The sequence below is a fragment of the Protopterus annectens genome, chromosome 5.part1 (assembly GCF_019279795.1).
Source record: "Protopterus annectens isolate FY-2018-M chromosome 5.part1, PAN1.0, whole genome shotgun sequence".
In the NCBI taxonomy this organism is placed as follows: domain Eukaryota; kingdom Metazoa; phylum Chordata; order Ceratodontiformes; family Protopteridae; genus Protopterus; species Protopterus annectens.
This window is the reverse complement of record NC_056736.1, coordinates 91,496,070-91,518,732: the sequence shown is the minus strand read 5'-3', so window position 1 is coordinate 91,518,732 and position 22,663 is coordinate 91,496,070. Positions and strand designations below refer to the sequence as shown.

The 22,663-nt window shown below is 41.7% G+C and overlaps 1 protein-coding gene across 1 annotated transcript in view; it reads left to right on the top strand.

Annotated features, from left to right (window-relative positions):
* The window catches only part of MYCBP2 (MYC binding protein 2), a gene marked incomplete in the record, with an annotated part of 5,088,083 nt that overhangs the window by 604,777 nt on the left and 4,460,643 nt on the right, over positions 1-22,663 (top strand). Inside the window, 1 exon segment of the mRNA XM_044072904.1 lies at positions 20,056-20,124. Within this exon segment, the coding sequence (XP_043928839.1) occupies positions 20,056-20,124 (69 nt within the window).

Here is a 22,663-nt window from a genome sequence, read left to right as displayed (position 1 = left end):
CTCCTGTTGTTTTCTAGATGGTAAGTCCTTGCCCTCATGCCCTCAAGCTCATTGTACTAGGACAGTAGCGTCATCTGAGGCCTTTTGCAAAGGGCTGGCTGCCACCTGATCCTTTGTAAACAACTTTACTAAATACCGCAGGATTGATGCCCTCCTTAAGGTCTAGGACTGCCTACTAGGTCAGTTCTTTTGGGCCTGTTGAACAGTTCTACAGCTCACTAACCAGCCACCCTTGCGTCCTCTTCAGTTGTGCAAATCACCCGTTTATTATGAATACTGCAACACTGATTTCAGTCAGGACATAGTACAGTTGTTTGACAACTTATCATAACAGTAAATGTGCTATTGATCACTGTTGCAGTATTCCTTCCCACCCCCCTTCCTCTGTACATTCCTTTTCCATAATGTCACTGACACCATGTGTTTCTCCTACCTCTGTCCCTGATGTTCTTCGTGTTTCACTGTTGCAGTCATTATATTTGGGTAATCTGCTGGCATGTTCCCTCAGTCGGCCTGATTAACAAAGTCTTGGGTCCTGCGTCAGTTGCTGTCCCTTCCATGACATCAGGTCATCAGGGGTATAAAACATGCAGCCGACGCCATTACATCAGTCTTTCTTGACGTGTGGTACCCGAAGCAGAAGCAGTTCGCAAGTGCCGTTCGGCCGACTCCTGAAATTTTCGTTTTCGAGTTTCAGAAACGAAGTCTTCAACTTAAAGCTAAGTACCCCATTGGGGAAACTGTTTCTTGCTCCTTACCGATGTCAGTAAAAGTTAATAATTGCATTACTTGTGGAAAGCAAATACCTCAAAGATTTTCATTCATACTGTATTCCTTGCCTAGGCCCTGACCACAACGTACCTTGCTGTCGGTTTTGTGCTCTATTTAATCAGCGCACTATCCGCCGTCAGTATATTTTTGCCTCTAAATATTTCAGTTCTCGGTTTAATTATCCAGAAATGTCAGTTAGCCATCCGACTACCGGGATTCTGTAAAAACGTAAAGTTAAAGACAGAGACAGTCTGCCGAGGTCCAAAACTGCCAACGACGCTTCTCCTAAGCCAGTTCGCCAGTACTCAGGTGCTTTCGCAGCCCCTGATACCCACTACGTCTGATTCGCAGGCCTCTACTGAGACCCATTCGGAGTCTGGAATGCCGCGAGATACAACTGTGGAACCCGTGGATGTCTGTACCTTGGATGGGTCTGGAGCCGCTGTGCAGGCACCAGCTTCTGAGGGTGTATTCAGGCCTACAGACTTGCATATTAAAATGACACCTCCTTCATTACTAAGGCCTAAATCTCAATCCATGTCTAAAAAAATGACGCCCAAGCCACATGCTCAGGCCCCTGTGTCTAAAAAACAAATGATAAAAATGGCTGAAGATCTAATCAGGGCTAGTCAAACCCCCTCCCCCCCCCCCAAGAGGCCTAGAGCTGGGCTTGATTATGAATCTTCTGATCAGGATTCTGTTTCTTCTAACTCTTCAGATGACCTGGATTTGTCCATGCCTACATATGAGGATTCTGATGCAGAGGATTCCATTCCCTCTGCTTCCCCTCCTGAGGCTTTTTCTTTTGGGGAAACTTTACATACGTTGAGAGCATTTTCACTGGGAAAGCCAGGAATTTTCTGATTCAAAAAAGAGGCTTGGGGATTTCCTTCTTTTACCTCAGCATAGGCCTGTGGCTGTACCTCCTTTACTAGACATTGTTGATGATGTTTTCTCGGAATCCATTTTGGCCCCTGATTCCCTGCCCTCCTGCTCTTAGTAAACCTGACAGATACTACAGGGTTCCTGAGTCCCACAAGTTCCTTTTCAAAAATCCTGTTGCAGATCCAGAGACTATTTCTCAGGGGCCCAAGGGCATTAAGGCTTCTACTGCTAAAAATCCTACCCCTTCTGATAGAGACTCCAGGGTGCTGGATAGATGGGGTAAAAAGGTTTACATTTCTGCAGCCTTGGCAATCAGAGGTTTAAACTGCCAATTTCATATGTTAAAGTATCAGCAACATGTTACTGGACTGCTTAAACAGAAATGATGTTGATTCCTGAATGTGTAGAAAATAAAGATTTACAGGACTTAATGCATTCTGCTGAACAAGTTGGAAAACATACTTTGCAATGTGGTTTTGATTCTTTAGAGGCCTCTTGCAGGGCTGCTGTTACTGGGTCTGTGCTTAGAAGGCATGCTTGGCTTAAGGAGCAATCTTTGCCTGATCATGTTAAAGCTAAATTGTTGGATGCTCCTTTAAATCAGGACCGTCTTTTTGGCAACAAGGCTGAAGAAGTTCTTAAAAAGGTGGAAGATAAAGCTAAATCTATGCAAACTGTTAAAGATTTTTTACAAGTGGAACTCCTACCCAGCATGGATTCAGACCCCATCACAGTACCATGACAGCCCTCCTATCCTTCTTAGAAACTGTGAATAAAGCTAGAGACTCTGGCCTCACTGTTTCTACCATCCTACTCGATCTTTCTAAAGCCTTTGACACTATCTCTCATAACTTACTTCTTACTAAACTATCTAAACTAAACCTTACTTTATCATCCCTTACTTGGTTTACCAGCTATCTCTCTAATAGGCAACAAGCTGTTAAGTGGAAGAAAGCCACCTCCTCCTTTCTCAACACCCCCACTGGTGTCCCACAAGGTTCTATACTGGGCCCCTCCTCTTCAATATTTTCATTAATGACTTTTCCACTCTGTCCCTCTTGCAAACATTATTCAATATGCAGATGATTCAACAATTATCTGTGCTGCCTCATCCATCCCAACCCTTTTAAAACTTACTCAAGATGCCTTCTCCTCCACTGAACAGTGGATGAAAGACAACCATCTAGCACTTAATGCTGCTAAAACTAAACTAATGATATTTACTCCCTCTAAAACTAATAACTTTGACAGGAAATTATTCTCTATCACTAGCCAAAATAACACACCTCTTGAGCTGGTATCTGAAACCAAACTACTAGGAGTCCAAATCGATGACAAGCTTAATTTCAACTCCCATCTGCTACTAAACATAAAAAAAACCCATCAAAAACTCGGCATGCTCTACCGACATAATCGGTTCCTCACCCCAACTACTAAACTTACTCTTTCTACCACATTTCTCCTTCCTTCCCTTCTCTATGGTGCCCCTCTTTTAACAAACCTACATTCATCTCTCAAAGCCAAACTGTCCTCATGCTACAATAAAATAGCCAGATTTGCCACCAGCAACAAATCATCAACCCATCACTGTATACCTCTTCACAAACTCAACTGGCTAGAACTCCCCAACTACCTTTCCTACACTCAGCTTACCTATGTCCATAAACTCATATTCCAACCATACCTCTGTCCCTCCCTCTCAACTACCTTTAAAATGCACCACACCCAAAGACTTCTAAGATCAAACAATCAAAACCTTATTGAGGTTTACAGACCCCTCCGCACCCCAGGACAAAACCTCCTGTCCTTCTCACTAGCTCGCTCATGGAACTCCCTACCCCCTCCATTCGTACTACCACTAGCCTCTCATACTTTAAAAAACAACTTCATTGTCATCTAACATCAGCATGGCAATGCTCCTGCTCCCATCCCCCATAGCCTACTGTCCACTCTTCTTCTCTTCCCTTCTTACATATCCCAGATAGACACTTCAAGCTTGCTTGTAGTATATAATTTCCTACTTATACCCAACAATCTCCTAGCCTACTGCATATAACTTCCTATCAGCCTACTGCATCTAACTACCTATCAGCCTACTGCATCTAACTACCTAAAAAAAAAAAAATTTTACATTAAAAAAAATTTTACATTATTGCATGTATTACTTTTGATTCAAATATATTTGACATGATTATAACCTGAAATTGTATAATGTTTACTCTGTAATCATCAAGTAATCTATGTGTGGAACTTAATCTTTGTATAATCTGTATGTGGAGCTTTTCTCCCCAGGACTCCATTGAAAATGGGTTCCTTGGGCCCAATGGACTATCCTGGTTAAACAACTGCAAATAAATAAATAAATAAAATAAATAAATAAGTGCAACCTCCTAGATTTAGTAGGCACTGGCCAACTAAGAATTGGACCTTTCCAGTCCCTTCCAGGTCTTCTCAGGCCAAACCCAGACACAGCAAAAACCCCAGATTTCAGTCCCAGGGGACTCTCAGAACCAAGCAGTGGTGGGCCTCCACTTCCAAATCTAAAAATAACAAGACACCCCCCTATGGTAAACCGTCTCAATTACTTCCTTTTAAAAGAAAAGTACCAAGCACTTATCTTTTGACCGCCCCTTTGGGGGGAAAGATTGCTCTTCATGCAAAGAACTGGGAACTCATAACCCAGGACAAATGGGTTTTAAATATAGTGACCCAGGGATACAGATTTAATTTCCACACGTTGCCAACACCAAATGGGTTGCCAGAATTGCCCCCAAATCAGTGGGCAGTGGCTCAAAAACAAGTACTTTCCCTCTTAAGCATGGGGGCTATTCAACTGGTACCAGAAGAGGAAAAGGGACAAGGTTTTTACTCCAGACTTTTTCTGGTACCCAGAAAAGACAAATCATGGTGTCCAATCCTGGACCTGTCTACTCTAAACACCTTTCTGGAGATTCCAAAATTCAAGATGCTGACTCTTCATCAATTACTTCCTATGCTAGGCAAAGAAGCCTGGTTGGTGACACTAGATTTAAAAGAAGCATACCTGCACATCCAATCAGGGAGTCTTGCAGAAGATACCTACACTTCAAAGCAGGCTGCATGCATTATCAGTTCTCTGCACTGTCCTTTGGTTTGTCTACTGTGCCCAGGGTATTCACAAAGTGCCTGGCTCCAGTTATTGCATTTTGCAGGCAAAGAAGTATTCAAATATACCCATACCTGGACAATTGTCTAATTCAGGCAGAAAGCCAGGGCATACTTTTAAATCATCTGACGTTTGTAAAAAGGGTTCTGACTTGTCTGGGGTACACCATAAACGAAAAGAAGTCACAACTGGTACCCTGTCAACAAATTACATTCCTGGGAATAAGCTTGAATACAACTTCCCAGATGGCTTACATTACGCCAGAGAAGCAACTTAATTTGATAACCTGTTTCAAACAAGTGGCCACAAAAACCCTGCTATCTCAAAGTCAGGGATCCCATTCGGCTTTCCTGAAAAACATTAGAGAACATTAAGATCTCTCCGAACACCATTATATTGGGCGACTTCAACTACCCAAACATTGACTGGAAGCACTACTCAAGCCCCAGCACCTTAGCCCAAAGATTCCTGGAAATTATAAACTCAAATGCTATGGAACAACTAGTCACCACTCCCACAAGAGGGGACAACATACTAGACCTGATCATTACCAACATGGGGACTCTATGCTCCACACCAGAAGTATATCCCTCATTGGTAAGATCAGACCATAAATTAATTTCACTGGATGTCCACATCCCGACCCCACCCCAGCCCAGAAAACCACAGTGAAAAACTTCTCAAAAGCGAACTTCTCACTTCTCAAAACCGAAGTGGAATCCTTCAAGGCCCCAGGGCCAGTGGAAACTACAGCCCAAACTGCAGAATCCTATATAAATGCATTCTACGGACATCTCCAGGAATGCATGGATCATGCTATCCCAAACAAAACCAAGACCCAATCATCCAAAGGCAGGCGTCCAGTCTGGTGGACCCCTGCCATAAATAAACTGTACAACAGAAGGAGGAAGCTACTACATGATGGAGCAAAATCCTTAATAGGGAAGGCATCTCTGATCAGTACTAGCAAAAAATTATGATCCCTCATAAAATCCTCCAAGGCCACCTTCGAGAGAAAAATTGCACAGGACACCAAAGACAACCATAAGGCTTTTTTCAGTTATGTTAGAAACCTGGGATGCAACTCCCAGACTTGTTCTGAGTTGATTCTAAACGACAAAAAATACACTGAACCCACAGACATCGCCAATATCCTGGCAGACAGGTTCAGTGCAAACTTCTCCACCCCCTCCCCCTCAAAAGAGCAAGTATCTATCTCGGCAGAGGGCTGCCTCCCAAACATCTCAGATGCTCAGGTGAAGGCTGCCCTCTCCAAAGCAAACACTGCTTCCATGGGACCAGATGGCGTCCCAGGTTGCGTCCTACATGAACTACAAGAGGAACTAATCCCTCAGATAAAACAGCTATACAATCTCAGCCTCACTACAGGATATGTGCCCACAGAATGGCGTACAGCAACAGTGGTCCCTCTCCACAAAGGTGGAGCCTCTACGGACCCTGGAAACTATCGCCCCATAAGCCTGACTAGCTTAGTCTGCAAGGCTATGGAGAGGATCATCATGGAGCTCATAAACAAAGACATTGGGGACCTACAGACACTAGATCCTACCCAGTTCGGCTTTGTCAAGGGCAGATCCTGCCTTTTGAACCTGGTTGACTTCTTTGAAACAGTCACCAAAGCCATAGATGAAGGGAAGGTAGTCCACACAGCCTATCTGGACCTTGCAAAGGCATTTGACACAATACCCCACTCGGGCATCATAGATAAGCTATCCAGCTTAAATATAAACCCCTATGTCACAAGATGGGTGCAAACTGGCTCAAAGACAGAACCCACAGAGTGAGAGTTGCTGGAGCCATGTCAGACTCGAAACCGGTCACAAGTGGCGTCCCACAGGGTTCTGTCCTGGTACCACTCTTGTTCGGTATATACTTTTCCGAGGTACAGGCAAACGTGGGAGGACTATGGCTCACCAAGTTCGCAGACGACTGCAAACTGGGCGCCATAATCAACTCTCCAGCTGACACAAACATCCTTCAAAAAGGTCTCACAGAGACAGATAACTAGTGCCAGTGCCATGGTTTAAAGCTAAATGCCAAAAAATGTATAGTCATACCCTTTGGCAAAAACAATGTGCCCACAAATTACCACATAAGCGGAAACCCATTAAGTACAGCGAAAGTTATTAGGGACCTGGGGACCCAAGTTGATAGCAATCTCTCCTTTGAAAACCACATTGCCAAAGTGGTTAGAAAGACCTTCTACATAGCCCACCTCATCACGAAGGGTTTCACATCTAGATCAAGAGAGGTAATCGTGCCCCTTTATTCATCCCTCATCAGGCCCATCATAGAATACAATGCCCCTTTTTGGGATGTACCTTACCCGACACCTACAACAATTAGAAAGACCTCAAAAGTATCTCACCAAGAGGATCAAGGGTCTCAAACAGATGCCATATGCTGCTCGGTTAAAAAAACTCCAGCTCTACTCAGTTGCATACCGCCTACTTCGAGGCGATCTATGCCTGACATACAAAGCTATGTCAAATCCAGAATTAATGGACATGCTCCATCTCAGTAAATCTAAATCCCTTAGAGCCACACGCTTGAGGGACTTGAACCTCAGCACAGAAATAAATAGAACTTGCTGGAGGGACAGGTTCATAACCCAGAGGCTCCCTTCGCTCTGGAATAGAATTCCAGTTCATGTGAGGCAGAGCACCTCACTGAATCTCTTCAAGAAGAATCTCGATAAGTGGATGGGGGATCGTAAGTTTGTCCCAGGGATTACTCCCGTGTCACTATTAGACAGAGGCACAGTAAACTAAACCTTAAAAAGGGCACAGTATACTCAAATCAAGGGGTGGCGTAAGCCATACAGAATCGGGCTAGGCTTATAATTGCCCCAGGGCAGATAGCCTAGTATGAACCTATGAACCTATCTGCAAGACAAATACTGCAAGCCTTTGGGGTTCATGGCCTCCTGCATTCTTCTAATTCCATATGCAAGACTGCATATGAGGAAACTACAGTGGCATCTAAAAAGCCTATGGAGTCAACATTCTCACAGCCTGGAAACAATGATTCCTATCATACCTTGCCTACGCCTACAGTTCCCCTGGTGGGCAGAGGCCTGCCACCAAAACAAAGGACTACCATTTACTCTACCCCCTGCTTCCCAAACCCTAACAACAGATGCATCAGACTATGCATGGGGGGCTCACTTTGCAGGGAAATGCATTCAGGGCAAATGGAACCCAAGTCAAATGCACCATATATATTAACCAAAAAGAAATGTTAGCTGTACAGAATGCTCTGACAGCCTTCAAGGACTACATTCTTCCAGGACAACTAATGGTAAAGACGGACAACACCACGGTTATGTGGTACATAAACAAACAGGGGGGTACACATTCCTACCCCCTCTGCAGACTCGCCATGGCATTGTGGAACACAGCCTTGAGCTACCAAGTGCACCTACAAGCTCAATTCCTGCCAGGAAAATTAAATACACTGGCAGACGGACTAAGCAGAAACCTCATGGACCCACACAAATGGAAACTGGAACCAAGGATTTTCAACATGTTGACAATCGAATGGGGGAGCCCAGACATAGATCTATTTGCCTCCACCCAGAACAACTAGTTGGACAAGTTTTGCACAAGGACTCCCCACAAACAAGCCTGGAAAGTGGATGCTCTGTCCTTTAGTTGGAAAAAAATATCAGTCTACACCTTCCTCCCACTGTCTCTGCTCTCCAAAGTTCTAAAAGTCAAACAGGACAATCCAAGAATGATCTTGATTGCTGCAGACTGGCCGCGCCAACACTGGTACCCCATCCTGTGCAGCCTGTTGCAGTTATCTCCATGGCACCTGCCTCAGATCCCTTCCCTGCTGTCCCAGCAGGAGAACCAATTTCTGCACCCTCAGCTTCCAACATTGAACCTTGCAGCTTGGCTAATCACTTAAATTCTCCCTTTTCATCCCTCAGCAAACCTGTGTTGGATGTCATTTTAGAGGCAAGAAGACCCAGTACTAGAAAATCTTATGCTGACAAATGGAAAAGATTCTGTGCCTGGAACCAGTCTCAAGGGATGAGCACAGCAGCGCCCAATTTACCTCAGATTTTGCAATGCTTAACTGAGATGCTTCACAAGGGCCTGTCTTTTTCCTCCATTAAAATCCATGCCTCAGCCATTTCAGCTTATTATAACACAGAACCTCCCCTCTTCTCTCATCCTCTGCTCAAGCAGTACCTCAGAGGGGCAAAAAACTTGAGACCACCCAGGAGAGCTCCAACCCTTGCCTGGGACCTTAACTTTGTATTGGAGAAACTCACTCTACCTCCTTTCGAGCCAGCTGCTACTGCAGACTTGGAATTTCTTTCTTGGAAAACAGCCTTCCTTTTAGCAATCACTTCAGCTGGAGGGACATCTGAATTACAGGCCCTTATGGCAGTGGAGCCTTTCATCATCTTTCATGCAGACAGGGTGTCACTCAGGACCAATCCATCCTTCATGCCCAAGGTAGTATCCAGTGTGGCTCTTAATCAGTCCATTCATTTGCCAACATTCTTTCCCAATCCACAGAACAAAGGGGAATGGATTCTGCATTCCTTGGATGTAAACAGACAACTTAGATTCTACTTGGAAAGGATTAAACCTCGAAGAAAATCTGAACAACTGCTGGTAGCATTTTCTGCAGGGGCAGAGGGGAAGGCTATTTCAAAACAAACCATCTCTAAATGGATCAGCCATTGCATTCATTTCTGCTGTAAGCATCATGGAAAACTTATCCCCCAGGGGATCAGATCTCACTCCACCAGGGCTGCATCTACTTCTGCAGCCTTTCTCAGAGGTGTTCCTACCAGGGACATCCTAGAAGCTGCTACCTGGAGTTCTGTACATACTTTCACCAAGCATTATTATTTGCCAATTTTCTCTAAATCCAGAGCTGGCTTTGCCACTGCTGTCTTGCAGGGCCTTATAGCTGGCCCTAATGCTTTATAAACTCCTCCTCCCAACCATAGCTTTGGGAATCTACCCAGATGTAATGACCAACAGTGAAACATGAAGAACATAGTACAGTGTAGATGTTTGAGTGTATTCACTGTTGCAGTCCTGGTTACCCTCCCTCCAGCCCCCTAATTTCTTCTGACTATACCTCTACTTTCCTTTACTATGCTTAAAAGCCTTTTTGGTGTATTTGCGTTTTGTTGGAGGTATACCTTTGTGTTTTTATGTTTATTTGCTCCCCATTAGGGGGGCACCTGACATCTGGGGCAAGAAAAACTGATGTAATGGCGTCGGCTGCATGTTTTATACCCCTGACGGCCTGACGTCATGGAAGAAGGGACAGCAACCGACGCAGGACCCAAGACTTTGTTAATCAGGCCGACTGAGGGCAGCCTGCCAGCAGATTACCGAAATGTAATGACTGCAACAGTGAATACACTTGAACATCTACATTTATGGTAAGTGTCTGTACTTTCTCTGGACAGCATCTTAAAAGAGGACTCCATCACTTCATGCTTCACCACTCCTAGCTGACCAGTCTCTCACTGTCAGTTGTCTTCAGGCTGCTGGCTTGGAGATAGAGGAGTTACAATGCTACATCTGCCTGTATACCCCCACATTTGCGAGTTGAGGTCACATGTTGGATGTACGATTCTGTGAAAGTAAAGCTTTGGTACCCCTACCTGATGTCAGGGGTGATAACCCATTAATTATGAATACTGCAGCAATGATCAGTAGTACATCTACTGTGATGGTAAGTTCTTGCACAACTGTACTTTCTTCAGTGGTAATACTGACACTTTATATCTGGGTTGCCCGTGTGTTAGGCACTGAAAGCACAAATCACGTAGATGAAAAGACATGCTTGTTGATCAGGGATATTGTATTAAGTATGTAAATTAAAGTGATACGTGGACGTGATTCTAAAGTCTAAGGTAATCGTAGAACAAATGATTACTAGTATCTCACTTAAAATAACCTTGTATTCGATGTTATATTTTTCTTGTTTTCTTTTTGCTTTTTTATAGCACATTTTACATGTTGTTTCTGTTTTATGTTAGGGCATTAATTCCTGTCGCCCATTTCTCTCCAGTCAACTGTTAATTCTTTTGTTGTCTTTCTATTTCCATCTCCTTGTTTTTCCACTCTCTATGAGCAGCCGTTAGCAGCACAATGGTGGTCAATAATTAGTAGTTGCTCCTGAAAGCGGTGAGCTGAGCTGATTGTGAACGATGTTACCCACACTGAGGCTAATGGTCGAGTGAATCTGCTGACTGATAAATTCAGTTCTAACTTTACTTCTTTTTTTCCTCCATCTGTCCCTTAAGATATGCTTGAAACCAGTTTGCCTCCAGCTGTCACAAAAGACCAGGTCCTAAAATGTATTTATTTTTATTTATCATTTTACATTTGTTGACCGGGATAGTCCGACTGGATACATGTCCATTTTCAGCGGAGGCCCAAGGAGAAAAGCTCCAAACACAACATACAGAAAAAATAAAAAAGCATTATCATAAGCTAAAATTGCTGCATTTGATGGTTCCTGACAGTATCCCTGTATGCATCTTAAATAACATGAAGTATGATTTAGCCACCCACCCCACCCCCGCCAACAATGCTGTTCAGCTTCAGCCTCAGTACAGGTTTTGTACCAAGTAAATGGAGAACATCTACAGTCTTTCCCCTGCATAAGGAAAGACTTTCCACAGACTCAGGCAAATACAGACCCTTAAGTCTTGTATGCAAAGCCATGGAAAGACTTGCTATGGAGCAAATCCATAAGGACTTGGAGAATCTCCAAACACTGGACCTGTCTCAGTTTAGATTCGTCAAGGGCAGGGCATGCTTACTCAACCTGGTGGACTTTTTTGAAAGTCACCAGAGTAATGGATGAAGGTACAGTGTTACACATTGCATACTTGAAGTGGTCAGAGGTTTTGAGACAATCCCCTACTTGGACAAAATAGAAAAGCTAAGTAAACGAGAAATAAACAAGTCCTTATGTTTCCCACTGGATTACCAAATGGCTCACAATTAGGACACAAGAAATCAAAATAGGGGAAGTTACCTCCACAAAGATACCACTCATCAGTGGTATCCCCCAGGGTTCTTTCCTGAGACCTCCCCTGTTTGGTCTTTACTTCTCTGAAGTAAAAGACAATACCAAAGGGTTCAGGCTGACTAAGTTTGCAGATGACTGTAAGCTAGCAGCAGTCATTGAATCCCCAGATATCTTTGTCATCTGCAGAAAGGTTTGTTCTAAATAAATAACTGGTGCCAAAGTCATGGACTGAAACTAAATGCCAAAAAATGCACTATTGTATTCTTTGGGAAGTCATCTACCCTGGAGAAATACCATATTGACAGTACACCCCTAAGAGATGACCCTCTTGTTTGGGATTTGGGAACAGTGACCTAACGTTTGACCAGCATGGTCCGGTGTTGTAAGAAATTCTTTCTATATTTCACAGCTTATAAACAAAGGTCTTATTTCTAGATCTAGGGATGTCATTGCCCCACTTTACTCTGCCCTTATTAGGTGTAATGCCCCCCCCCCCTTACTTTGTATCCATCCAGACACATGGAGCAACTGGAGCAACCACTGAGATACATTGCTAAAAGAATACAAGACCTAAACAATATGTCCTACATGGAAGGAGTCATTATACCCTTTATCCTACCTACTGCTAAGAGGTGACCTGTATCTGGCATACAATGAATGCTGTGACCCAATATGATGGATTTCCTGCATATCAGCAAGTCATATGGCATCAAAATACTCTGTCTAGGGACCTAAACCTCTTCTGCAGCATCAACAGAATGAATGGAGGGACAGGCATATATCTCGGAGGATATCGCTGTTCTGGAACAGACTCCCTGTCCATATTCAAGTGCAACTTGGATCAATGGATAAGAAACAGAAAATTTACCTTAGGACTCCACCATACTGCTAATGGACTGAAGCCACTCCTGAATGCTTTATCCCATGCATGGGTCCCTTCAAATTGTCTGTGATATGATCCTAATTATTCTGACTATGGGTAATATGTAACAGTCTAACACCAAATGGGGTAGGATAATTCAAACACCAAAAGGGAAGTTGGATAGGCTTAAAATGCCCTGCATGGCAGTTAGCCTAGTACTTGCCTCTGATCCTTTGAGAATGTGTAAATATTTTTCTTACTTTATCTGCTGTGAAAGTGGCACAGCTTAACCTGTGTAGCAGAAAGTAACCACAGATGGAAAGAAAAAGGATATTTTCCCCAGTTTTACACAGCTAACATAAATATTTTCTTAAAATATTCGCCACAAACACATCCAAAAAACTACTCAACGGCTGCATATAAAAACAGTAGATTTATTGGTGAGCGCTTTTGTGGCGTTGAAACACCACTTCTTCAGACCTAATAACTATGCTGCACTCTGCTTAAATACCACTCAATCACTGATACCTTTTCACGTCATCATTCAACTATGTGCTAGTTAAACTCTCATTACCTAAAAGCAGAGTTATACTCAATAATCATATAAATTTAAACACAAAAAATATAAACACAAAATAAAAATGAAAATAAAAACTAAAAAACACATCATAATGAATACATATCCGATGTGCAACATCTTTAAAAACTTACAGAAAATGTAAAAGACATTGTGCTAACATCATTAATGTGCACTGCAGAAAAGGACAAATGTATCAAGGCAGAACTCCCTGTATAAGCAATGCTGACAAGCCTGCTAAAAAATGCAACATTATATTCATAACGGAATGTTATTGTCCTAAACAATATATAGTCCTATACAAGAGTTCAAAACAGCAGGTTTACCTATGTAACAATCTGGACTTCAATATGGGTTTGAGGGGTACCTTTTCATTCAACCCCCCTCGCCTTATCTGCTCGAAGCCTCAATATCCACCTGCTCTCTGTTGTCTCAGTCAAATTAACTATATCACCACCTCGTTCATTACCATACGCCATTTCTATTACCTGAAACCTAAAACTGTGACTGGCATAAGTCTTGTCAACATGCCTTGCCAATGCATTAGTGTTGTCTTTGTTTCTAATTTTCAATAAATGCTCTCTGATTCTATATCTCAGCTTTCTATTGGTTTTACCCACATAGTAAGCGGAGCATCTATTGCATATGGCCAAATAAACAATATTGATACTATTGCAGTTTGCCTTTACCTTGAAAAAAAGTCTCTCCTAAGGTCAGTATGTGAAAACACATTACTTGTGTCGATATATTGACACTGATTACAGTTCAAACATGGGACCGACCCCAACTTATCATGACGCTTGAACTCTTGTTTACCTTTGGAATAACACAACATTTGTTTCAAAGATTTCTTATTTTTGTATAGAAACGATGGTCTGTCACCCACTATGGGTCCTATCTGAGGATCCTGTGTGAGTATTGGCCAGTATTTCCGAATGACATCCGTGACAACTCTTGACATCACTGGAATATTCAACAGGCACTCTCGCATGCCTCTTAAGTTTTCCACCCGTCGCATGCTCAACATTGCTGACTACCCTCCCTCTCAGAGAAATAGGGTTTCCCTCTATCACTCCTAAGCTCCCTGACGTTGGAAGCTACATCGGAAACTTCTGCTTTATTATATTCCCTATTAACAAACCTCTCTTCTAATACCTCCATCTCAGTATTAAATCTCCCTTCCTCTGTAGTCAACCTTGAGGTTCTTAGTGCCTGTCCCTTAACCACATTACTAAAAACATGGGGGTGCATGCTAGTCCTATGCAATAGGTGATTCCTTGACATTCTTTCCTATGTATCTTGGTAGAAAGTGTCCCTTTATCATCCCAGTATACACATACATCAAGGAAGTTAATTTTGTCATGTGAAAAACTGACCTCAAATTCAAGGAAGCTTGTGGTGCTGTTGATATATTCACAGAAATTGTTCAATCCTGTTAAGTCACCATTCCATAAGATGAAGAGGTCATCTACAAAGCATTTGTAAAAGATAACCTGACTCCACATACTATTCAACAATACAAACTGTTTCTCCCAACTAGCCATTACTAAGTTAGCATAGCTGTTGGCACAAGACGTGCCCATAGCTACGCCCTCTTTTTGCAAGTATACCTTATGTTGAAACATCAATGCATTATTATCCAAAATAATCGACATCAGCTGGGTAAGTAAATCAATTTGTCTCCCATCATAGGTCCGATAAGCAAGTAAATAATCTCTCAGCATTTCAACTCTCTGTCCATTAGGGATACATGTAAACAAAGACTTTACGTCTAAAGTGACAAAAATCACTTTACCCTGCAGTAATAGGACAGTCTTGTTGAATCTAAATAGATCTTCCAGAAACTGTTTGGAATCTCTGAGAATGTTCAGATTTTTATTGACCACTGGTCTCAACTTCTCCACATAAATAGAGCTGGGCTCAGTAATCCAATTTCTCCCAGAGACTATAGGCCTCAACGGGGGGTAAGCTGCATTTTTATGAACCTTAGGTAAACCATTTATCACTGGTACCATAGGTTTCTGTACTTTAAAATAATCATATAAATCTACATCAATAATATGTTCTAACATCATATCATAAAAAAGATGTTCTACCTTGGTGATCAATTTCCTTACTTCAGTGAAACTAATCTCACTGTACACATTGTGATCTGATAACATTTGATACATGGTCTTATTATAGTAATCAATATCCATGATTACTATTGGGCCCCCCTTATCTGCCGGTTTAATAATAATCTCAGCATCCTGTTGTAATTTAGTTAGAGCTTTCTCATCTGACTTACTCATGTTAAAGAATCCTCCCTTTCACTGTCCATTAAGCTTGTCAAATAACTCTGCTTCACATATCAGTGAGAAAGCCTCAACCGTTGTATTGGTGGGTGGTATAAAGGTGCTCGGTTTCCTAAACTCATGTGCAACCTCCTCTTCATCTTTAAACATAATCTTTAACAACACATTCCTATTAAACTTTTTAAGATTAAACAAAGTTTCTGTTACCTCTGTCCTCCTGGACTGTATAAACGATAGTCCTTTGTTTAGTAGTACACATTGAGCATAAGTCAAAGTTTTCTGTGAAATGTTCCAAACAAGATTGTCTTCCAATACTCCCATAGGACTGCAAATAGTCCGTTTTGGATGACACCCATTCACATCCATTCCTTGTGGACTATCAACTGAAATTCCCAAACTGGGACTCTGTAATTCTGTGAACGAAACGCTGCTTGTTATAGTCAGTGGTGGGATATCTAAATGCAACTCTTAAGTTCTCCTTCTGCCACGTGCGGCCTGGGTACTCCTGTGATGGTTTTCATCTCATCCGGCTTCTGCTTCCATCTCTGGGAGTCGGGTCTTTGTCCAACCGGATGGGCAGCATTAGAAAAACCTGCTTCTCCTTGGGCGATCTTGTCACTTGCAATACTGCTTCCTGTGTAGATGGTAGTTGCTCATTTCTCTCTGCTCGGCCATCTCTATCTAGGGAAGCCTTCTTATTTGAATTACCTGCTTCTCCGATGTCCAAAACACTCACTGGCGCAGCATTAGCTTTCCGTTTGGCCCCTAATCTCGCCTCAGCAGGAACAAATTCACTGATGTTCACGTTGACTCCGGGTACGTCACTGATTCCAGTCAATGGTTGTATATTTAAGGTGGATTGCTTTTCAGCACGCTCATTCATGTGATTCCTCGGCCACACAAATACATGGCCTGCCTTAAAATCGGCAATGTCTCTCTGTAGTTTGCCTGCTTTTTGTCTCATAAGTCTCTCTTCGAATAATCGGACAGAATCCATTGTATGTTGAATTTTCCCCTCTACCAACATACAAGGATAAGTGCAAAACAACTTATCCCTCTGGCAGACAATTTGTTGTAAAATCAAATCTTCTTCTTTATCACTGAACTCTAGAAGCAAGCGCATATAATTAAAACTTACTTCCAAATTCAACTGCTGCCATCTAGATAAGAGTTCAAAATTTTGCTCGCCATAAGCGGGCATCTTTAGAACTCTGAGTCCTCTAGGTATCACTTTGTTCTTCAAACTTTGAGCATTCCCGCTTGCTTGTTGTAGAGAAAGTCATGACCTTATGAGAGACTTTTTTTTTCAAGGTAAAGGCAAACTGCAATAGTATCAACATTGTTTATTTGACTGTATGCAATAGATGCTCCACTTACTCATCATCATCGTCTTCTTTCGGCTGTTCCCGTTAGGGGTCGCCACAGCAGATCACCTGTTTCCATTTCTTCCTGTCCTCTGCATCTTGCTCTGTCACACCAACCACCTGCATGTCCTCTCTCACCACATCCATAAACCTTATCTTAGGCCTTCCTCTTTTCCTTTTACCTGGTAGCTTCATCCTTAGCATCTTTTTCCCAATATACTCAGCATCCCTCCTCAGCACATGTCCAAACCAACGTCTTGTGCCAACAGCTACGCCAACTTAGTAATGGCTAGTTGGGAGAAACAGTTTGTATTGTTGAATAGTATGTGGAGTCAGGTTATCTTTTACAAACGCATTGTAGATGACCTCTTCATCTTATGGAATGGTGACTTAACGGGATTGAACAATTTTTGTGAATATATCAACAGCACCACAAACTTCCTTGAATTTGAGGTCAGTTTTTCACATGACGAAATTAACTTCCTTGATGTATGTGTATATTGGGATGATAAAGGGACACTTTCTACCAAGATACATAGGAAAGAATGTCATAGGAATCACCTATTGCATAGGACTAGCATGCACCCCCACCATGTTTTTAGTAATGTGGTTAAGGGACAGGCACTAAGAACCTCAAGGTTGACTACAGAGGAAGGGAGATTTAATACTGAGATGGAGGTATTAGAAGAGAGGTTTGTTAATAGGAGATGTAATAAAGCAGAAGTTTCCAATGTAGTTTCTAACATCGGGGAGCTTAGGAGTGATAGAGGGAAACCCCATTTCTCTGAGAGGGAGGTAGTCAGCAATGTTGAGCATGCGAAAGGTGGAAAACTTAAGAAGAGGCATGTGAGAGTGCCTGTTGAATATTGCAGTGATGTCAGAGTCGTCACTGATGTCATTCGGAAATACTGGCCAATACTCACACAGGATCCTCAGATAGTGGGTGATAGACCATCGTTTCTATACAAAAATAAGAAATCTTTGAAACAAATGTATTATTCCAAAGGTAAGCAAGAGTTCAAGCGTCATGATAAGTTGGGGACGGTACCATGTTTGAACTGTAATCCGTGTCAATATATCGACACAAGTAATGTGTTTTCACATCCTGACCTTAGGAGAGACTTTCTTTTCAAGGTAAAGGCAAACTGCAATAGTATCAACATTGTTTATTTGGCCGTATGCAGTAGATGCTCCGCTTACTATGTGGGTAAAACCAATAGAAAGCTGAGGTATAGAATCGGAGAGAATTTATTGAAAATTAGAAACAAAGACCACACTAATGCATTGGCAAGGCATGTTGACAAGACTGATGCCAGTCACAGTTTTAGGTTTCAGGTAATAGAAATGGTGTATGGTAATGAACGAGGTGGTGATATAGTTAATTTGACTGAGACAACAGAGAGCAGGAGGATATTGAGGCTTCGAGCAGATAAGGCGAGGGGGTTGAATGAAAAGGTACCCCTCAAACCCATATTGAAGTCCAGATCGTTACATAGGTAAACCTGCTGTTTTGAACTCTTGTATAGGACTATATATTGTTTAGGACAATAACATTCTGTTATGAATATACTGTTGCATTTTTTAGCAGGCTTGTCAGCATTGCTTATACAGGGAGTTCTGCCTTGATACATTTGTCCTTTTCTGCAGTGGACATTAATGATGTTAGCACAATGTCTTTTTTACATTTTCTGTATGTTTTTAAAGATGTGGCACATAGGATATGTATTGATTATGATGTGTTTTTTATTTTTTATTTTCATTTTTATTTTGTGTTTATATTTTTGTTTAAATTTATGATTATTGAGTATAACTCTGCTTTTAGGTAATGTGAGTTTAACTAGCACATAGTTGAATGATGACATGTGAAAAGGTTTGGGCGTGTCAGTGATTGAGTGGTATTTAAGCAGAGTGCAGCATAGTTGTTATTAGGTCTGAAGAAGTGGTGCTTCAACACCACAAAAGCGCTCACCAATAAATCTACTGTTTTTATATGCAGCTGTTGAGTAGTTCTTTGGATGTGTTTGTGGCGAATATTTTTGGAAATCGTGTCCAGAGACTATGTACTACTGACCATTACCTTGACTTTGTTTAAATATTTTCTTAGTTTCCACACTTTTTATCTTGTGTATTAATTATACATAAAAATCAGCCCTACTTATTCATGTATTACGTCTTGTCTACAGGGTTATTATTTCTACCTTGGTAAACATTAAGAGCATGAACTTTGCCATTCTGTGTTATCCCATTGTATTTTTGTCTTGATTTCTAAGTCTTCAAGTTTCCAAGATAACCAAATATTTTGTTGTAAGAGAAATTGTCTGCTTCTGCTTTTTTTTTCTCAGAGTTCTGTCATATGTCCTTAAGACAAAGTTCTGCATCTCTTATTTATAATTATTGCTGCCATACTAGAGTTAAGTAACTCATTCTGCTTAAAATATTTCTTCTGTAGTTAGTTTTATTCTAGAATTGTTTAGTTTTAAGGAAAAGACTTGCAGAGATGAAACCACATGCATGTAAGCTCTTCATGAGAGATGATGTATACAATACTTGTCAGGCCCAGCTGTGAAGTACTGTGCAGTTTTGAAGACCATTCAAGGAAAATGATGTTATCCTACTAGAGAAGTTAATTATTGAGCAGCTTTGATAATGAAATAAACAAGGAAGGTGGGAGAGGATTTGAGATTGTACAATAAAAGGCCAGGGAGAGTATGATACTTACACAAGGGATTGTGATTATAAGCTGACACAAGGGATTGATTATAAGCTGAAGGAGAATGGGGTGGAAATTAGAAGAGATAAGGCATGGAGGGGACATGTCTGCCAGGTTAAAAGGGGCATACTCTCTCTTCTGAATGGATGATGAGTTGGTAGAATGCCCTGCCAGTGGAGATGATTGTGCTTACAATGCTGTAGGATTTGAAGAGGCCATTGGATATATGGCAGAATGCCAACATAGGTGGGGTGAAGGTGCATCTTCATACCGGTTATCAACTGCAATACTTGGAGGAGAAGGGCCAGAATGTTGGTTGACAATTATGTTATTTGAAACCATTTATTGATTTCTGTTTTACCAACCATCCAATCCCAGATAATGACCTGTTTTCTTGAAATTACAGGGTCACGTGTACAATTCCACCTCTCGGATCAGGAATAGACCAAATAAGTCGTGGCTAGGATATGCACAGGTAAGAGAAATTGTGACAAATTAAACTTTTTTTTTTTTTTTTTTTTTTTAATGCCATGGTTGAAACGCCCATTGATCCTGAACTATTCATTTGCATGTTTTAGTTTTTTTTTTCCTGTGCCTTTTCACTTCAGTATTTTCTGCATTGAGTCCTTGATGGATATCTTGACCTTGAACCAGAATTCTTGCATTCTTTGTTGTCTTTGTGCTGCAAAGAGAAAGTTCTGACTGTGATCCAGATGACCAAAGATCAACCAGCAACCGGTACAACTAAGGAGTTAATTAAGTGTGGAAGAGAGTGGCTGACATTGGCTGACATTCATCCTGGAAGGAGACAGTCTGGTCTTTTTTGCTACCAGCATGTAGCAAAGACTAGATATTACAAATGATCCAGGCATTTGCAGCTTGCTCTTTAAAGCTGTGCATTTGCACAGTAACCCTTAATGGAATGCAGAAAAAAACGTGTGTGGGATAGGGTGTAGTGCACCCTGCTTTAGTATGGAAAATACATCAGTGACTTGAGGAGGGTCATTTCAGGCAAACATTCCTGAACCTTCTGTAATACCCTGGAGAGAATGAATGTCAGTTACGTGACTAGAGAGAAGCTAGATGGTCAAATTAGGATTTCGGGGGGGGGGGGGAGGGGTAAAATCATTTTTGTGTGCTGTAGCAGCTCTGCTTAGATGCTTGCTTTACCACCCATCAGACTGATGTTGTGAAGTCACACAAGAGACTAGGAAGTTGAATTAAGCAACCCTTTATCTCCCCATTCCATTCCTGACAGATGTATAGATTTGATTTTGATCCTGGGTGTCACAGGAAAGTTACCATGTTCGTTGGCAAAGTCATTGAAAGGTAAATAGATTTCTAGTCACTGTATACATTACTGCTTTGTTGCAAGGGCTGACAGCACAGTTTGACTAAGTGCTGCTGAGTTACTTGGCTTAATTCTAGTCCCCTTGAGAGTCTCAAAGCTAGCTCATTCTATTGTAGAATGGTGTCTTTGGAGGATGGTTAAGACAAGAATCAGCAGGAGGCTTTTGTGAGGTTCTTGGCAGGACCAGTCCTGCTGAAAGAGTGGCTTCCATTACCTTATGTTTTGTTCACACTCTATCAGGTGTCAGGAGCTTCAGCATACCCATCATTGTCCTCTTCCCCACCTCAGGTCACTCACACATGTACACTTAATTCTTCAGCAGTCATAGCATCTTGTTGACTAATTTGCTTACACAGGGATAGCTCTTGAGTCCCACACCAATGCCTTGATGACTAAACTCCTGATCTTGCAAGTCTGTGCCATTCATTGTCTACCAATATGTCAAGCATTGATGAAACTCCTGCAGTTTTCAAGCTTGGTGGGTTTGTGCTATTGTAGTGGCAGCAGACTGTTTAGTACTTTGGTTTATGTCTCCTGAGAGGTATCCTCAAATGTGCAGGAATAATCCCTTGGGAAAGGAATCTGATGCATGTACAGGTCATTGTGTGGACCTTTTAGTACCAGGAGGCACCACTTGTCTTTCTCTTTTTGTCATATTGAAGATCAGTTACACTAAATGCAGCATGTTTGTCATGTCTGTCTGTTTTCTGCAGCAGGAGAGCACAAGATGTTGTCCACTGCAGTTAGGGTAGATGAGTTTATTCCTCCTTTCTCATAATCAGCCTTGGAGGATGACTTTCTCTGGTGTATTTTGGAGAAGCACTCTAGCCTATGAGCTCTTCCATGGACTGCTTTTTCTGCTATAACAGATTAAATTCATGCCTGGCAAAGTAAAGAAGTTAAAGAATATCTAGGCTACATGGGCTGCCTGGACATCTGCATCCCAGCATAGGTCACAAAGATTACAGCATCTGGTGACAGAGTAGTCATGGAAGGAATCCAGAGCCTTGGACAAGATGAGCAGAGAATCCTTTCCACTGCATTTTCAACCTCAGGACCCTTAATTTTGTTTTTTGTTTTTTTCCCCTCTTGGTTCCAGCCCTTATTTGAGGATTAGGCATTTAAAAAGCTGACAGAGCTACACAATTCTGGTGTTAAGCAGTTATTGGGAAAACATTCTTTTTCCAGAGCTTCATCATTAGGCTTCCTGTTAGTTCGCTACAGTTTTGATTGTGTTGGTGCTTTTCTCAGGACAGTAGTTTCAGGAATATACCTATACTGAATGGTGTGGCTCTTAATGTCCTCTCTTAAGCATTATTTTAGATTGGTCATTTTGAATGTTTCTTCCTGGAAGAATGTCTTTAAGCTAATTTTGCTCAGAATTCACCAGACCTGTTCAAAACATGCAGAAAAGAGAAAGCTTATTGACTGGACTCCAAAGGAGGATATAAATGACACCAACTCCCCTTTAGTATAGCCACTTTTTTTCACTAGATCAACACATCTTAGGAAGAATAAGACCGCTCTCTTGGCATTTGAAAGGCATTTAAGTATTGTAAGTGATCCTTATAAGGATCAGCGCTGCATCGTCATACATATAAGATGGAAATTTGGCAAACTACACTTAGTCCGCTGTATAAGGTTCAGAGTTGCGTTCATGTTC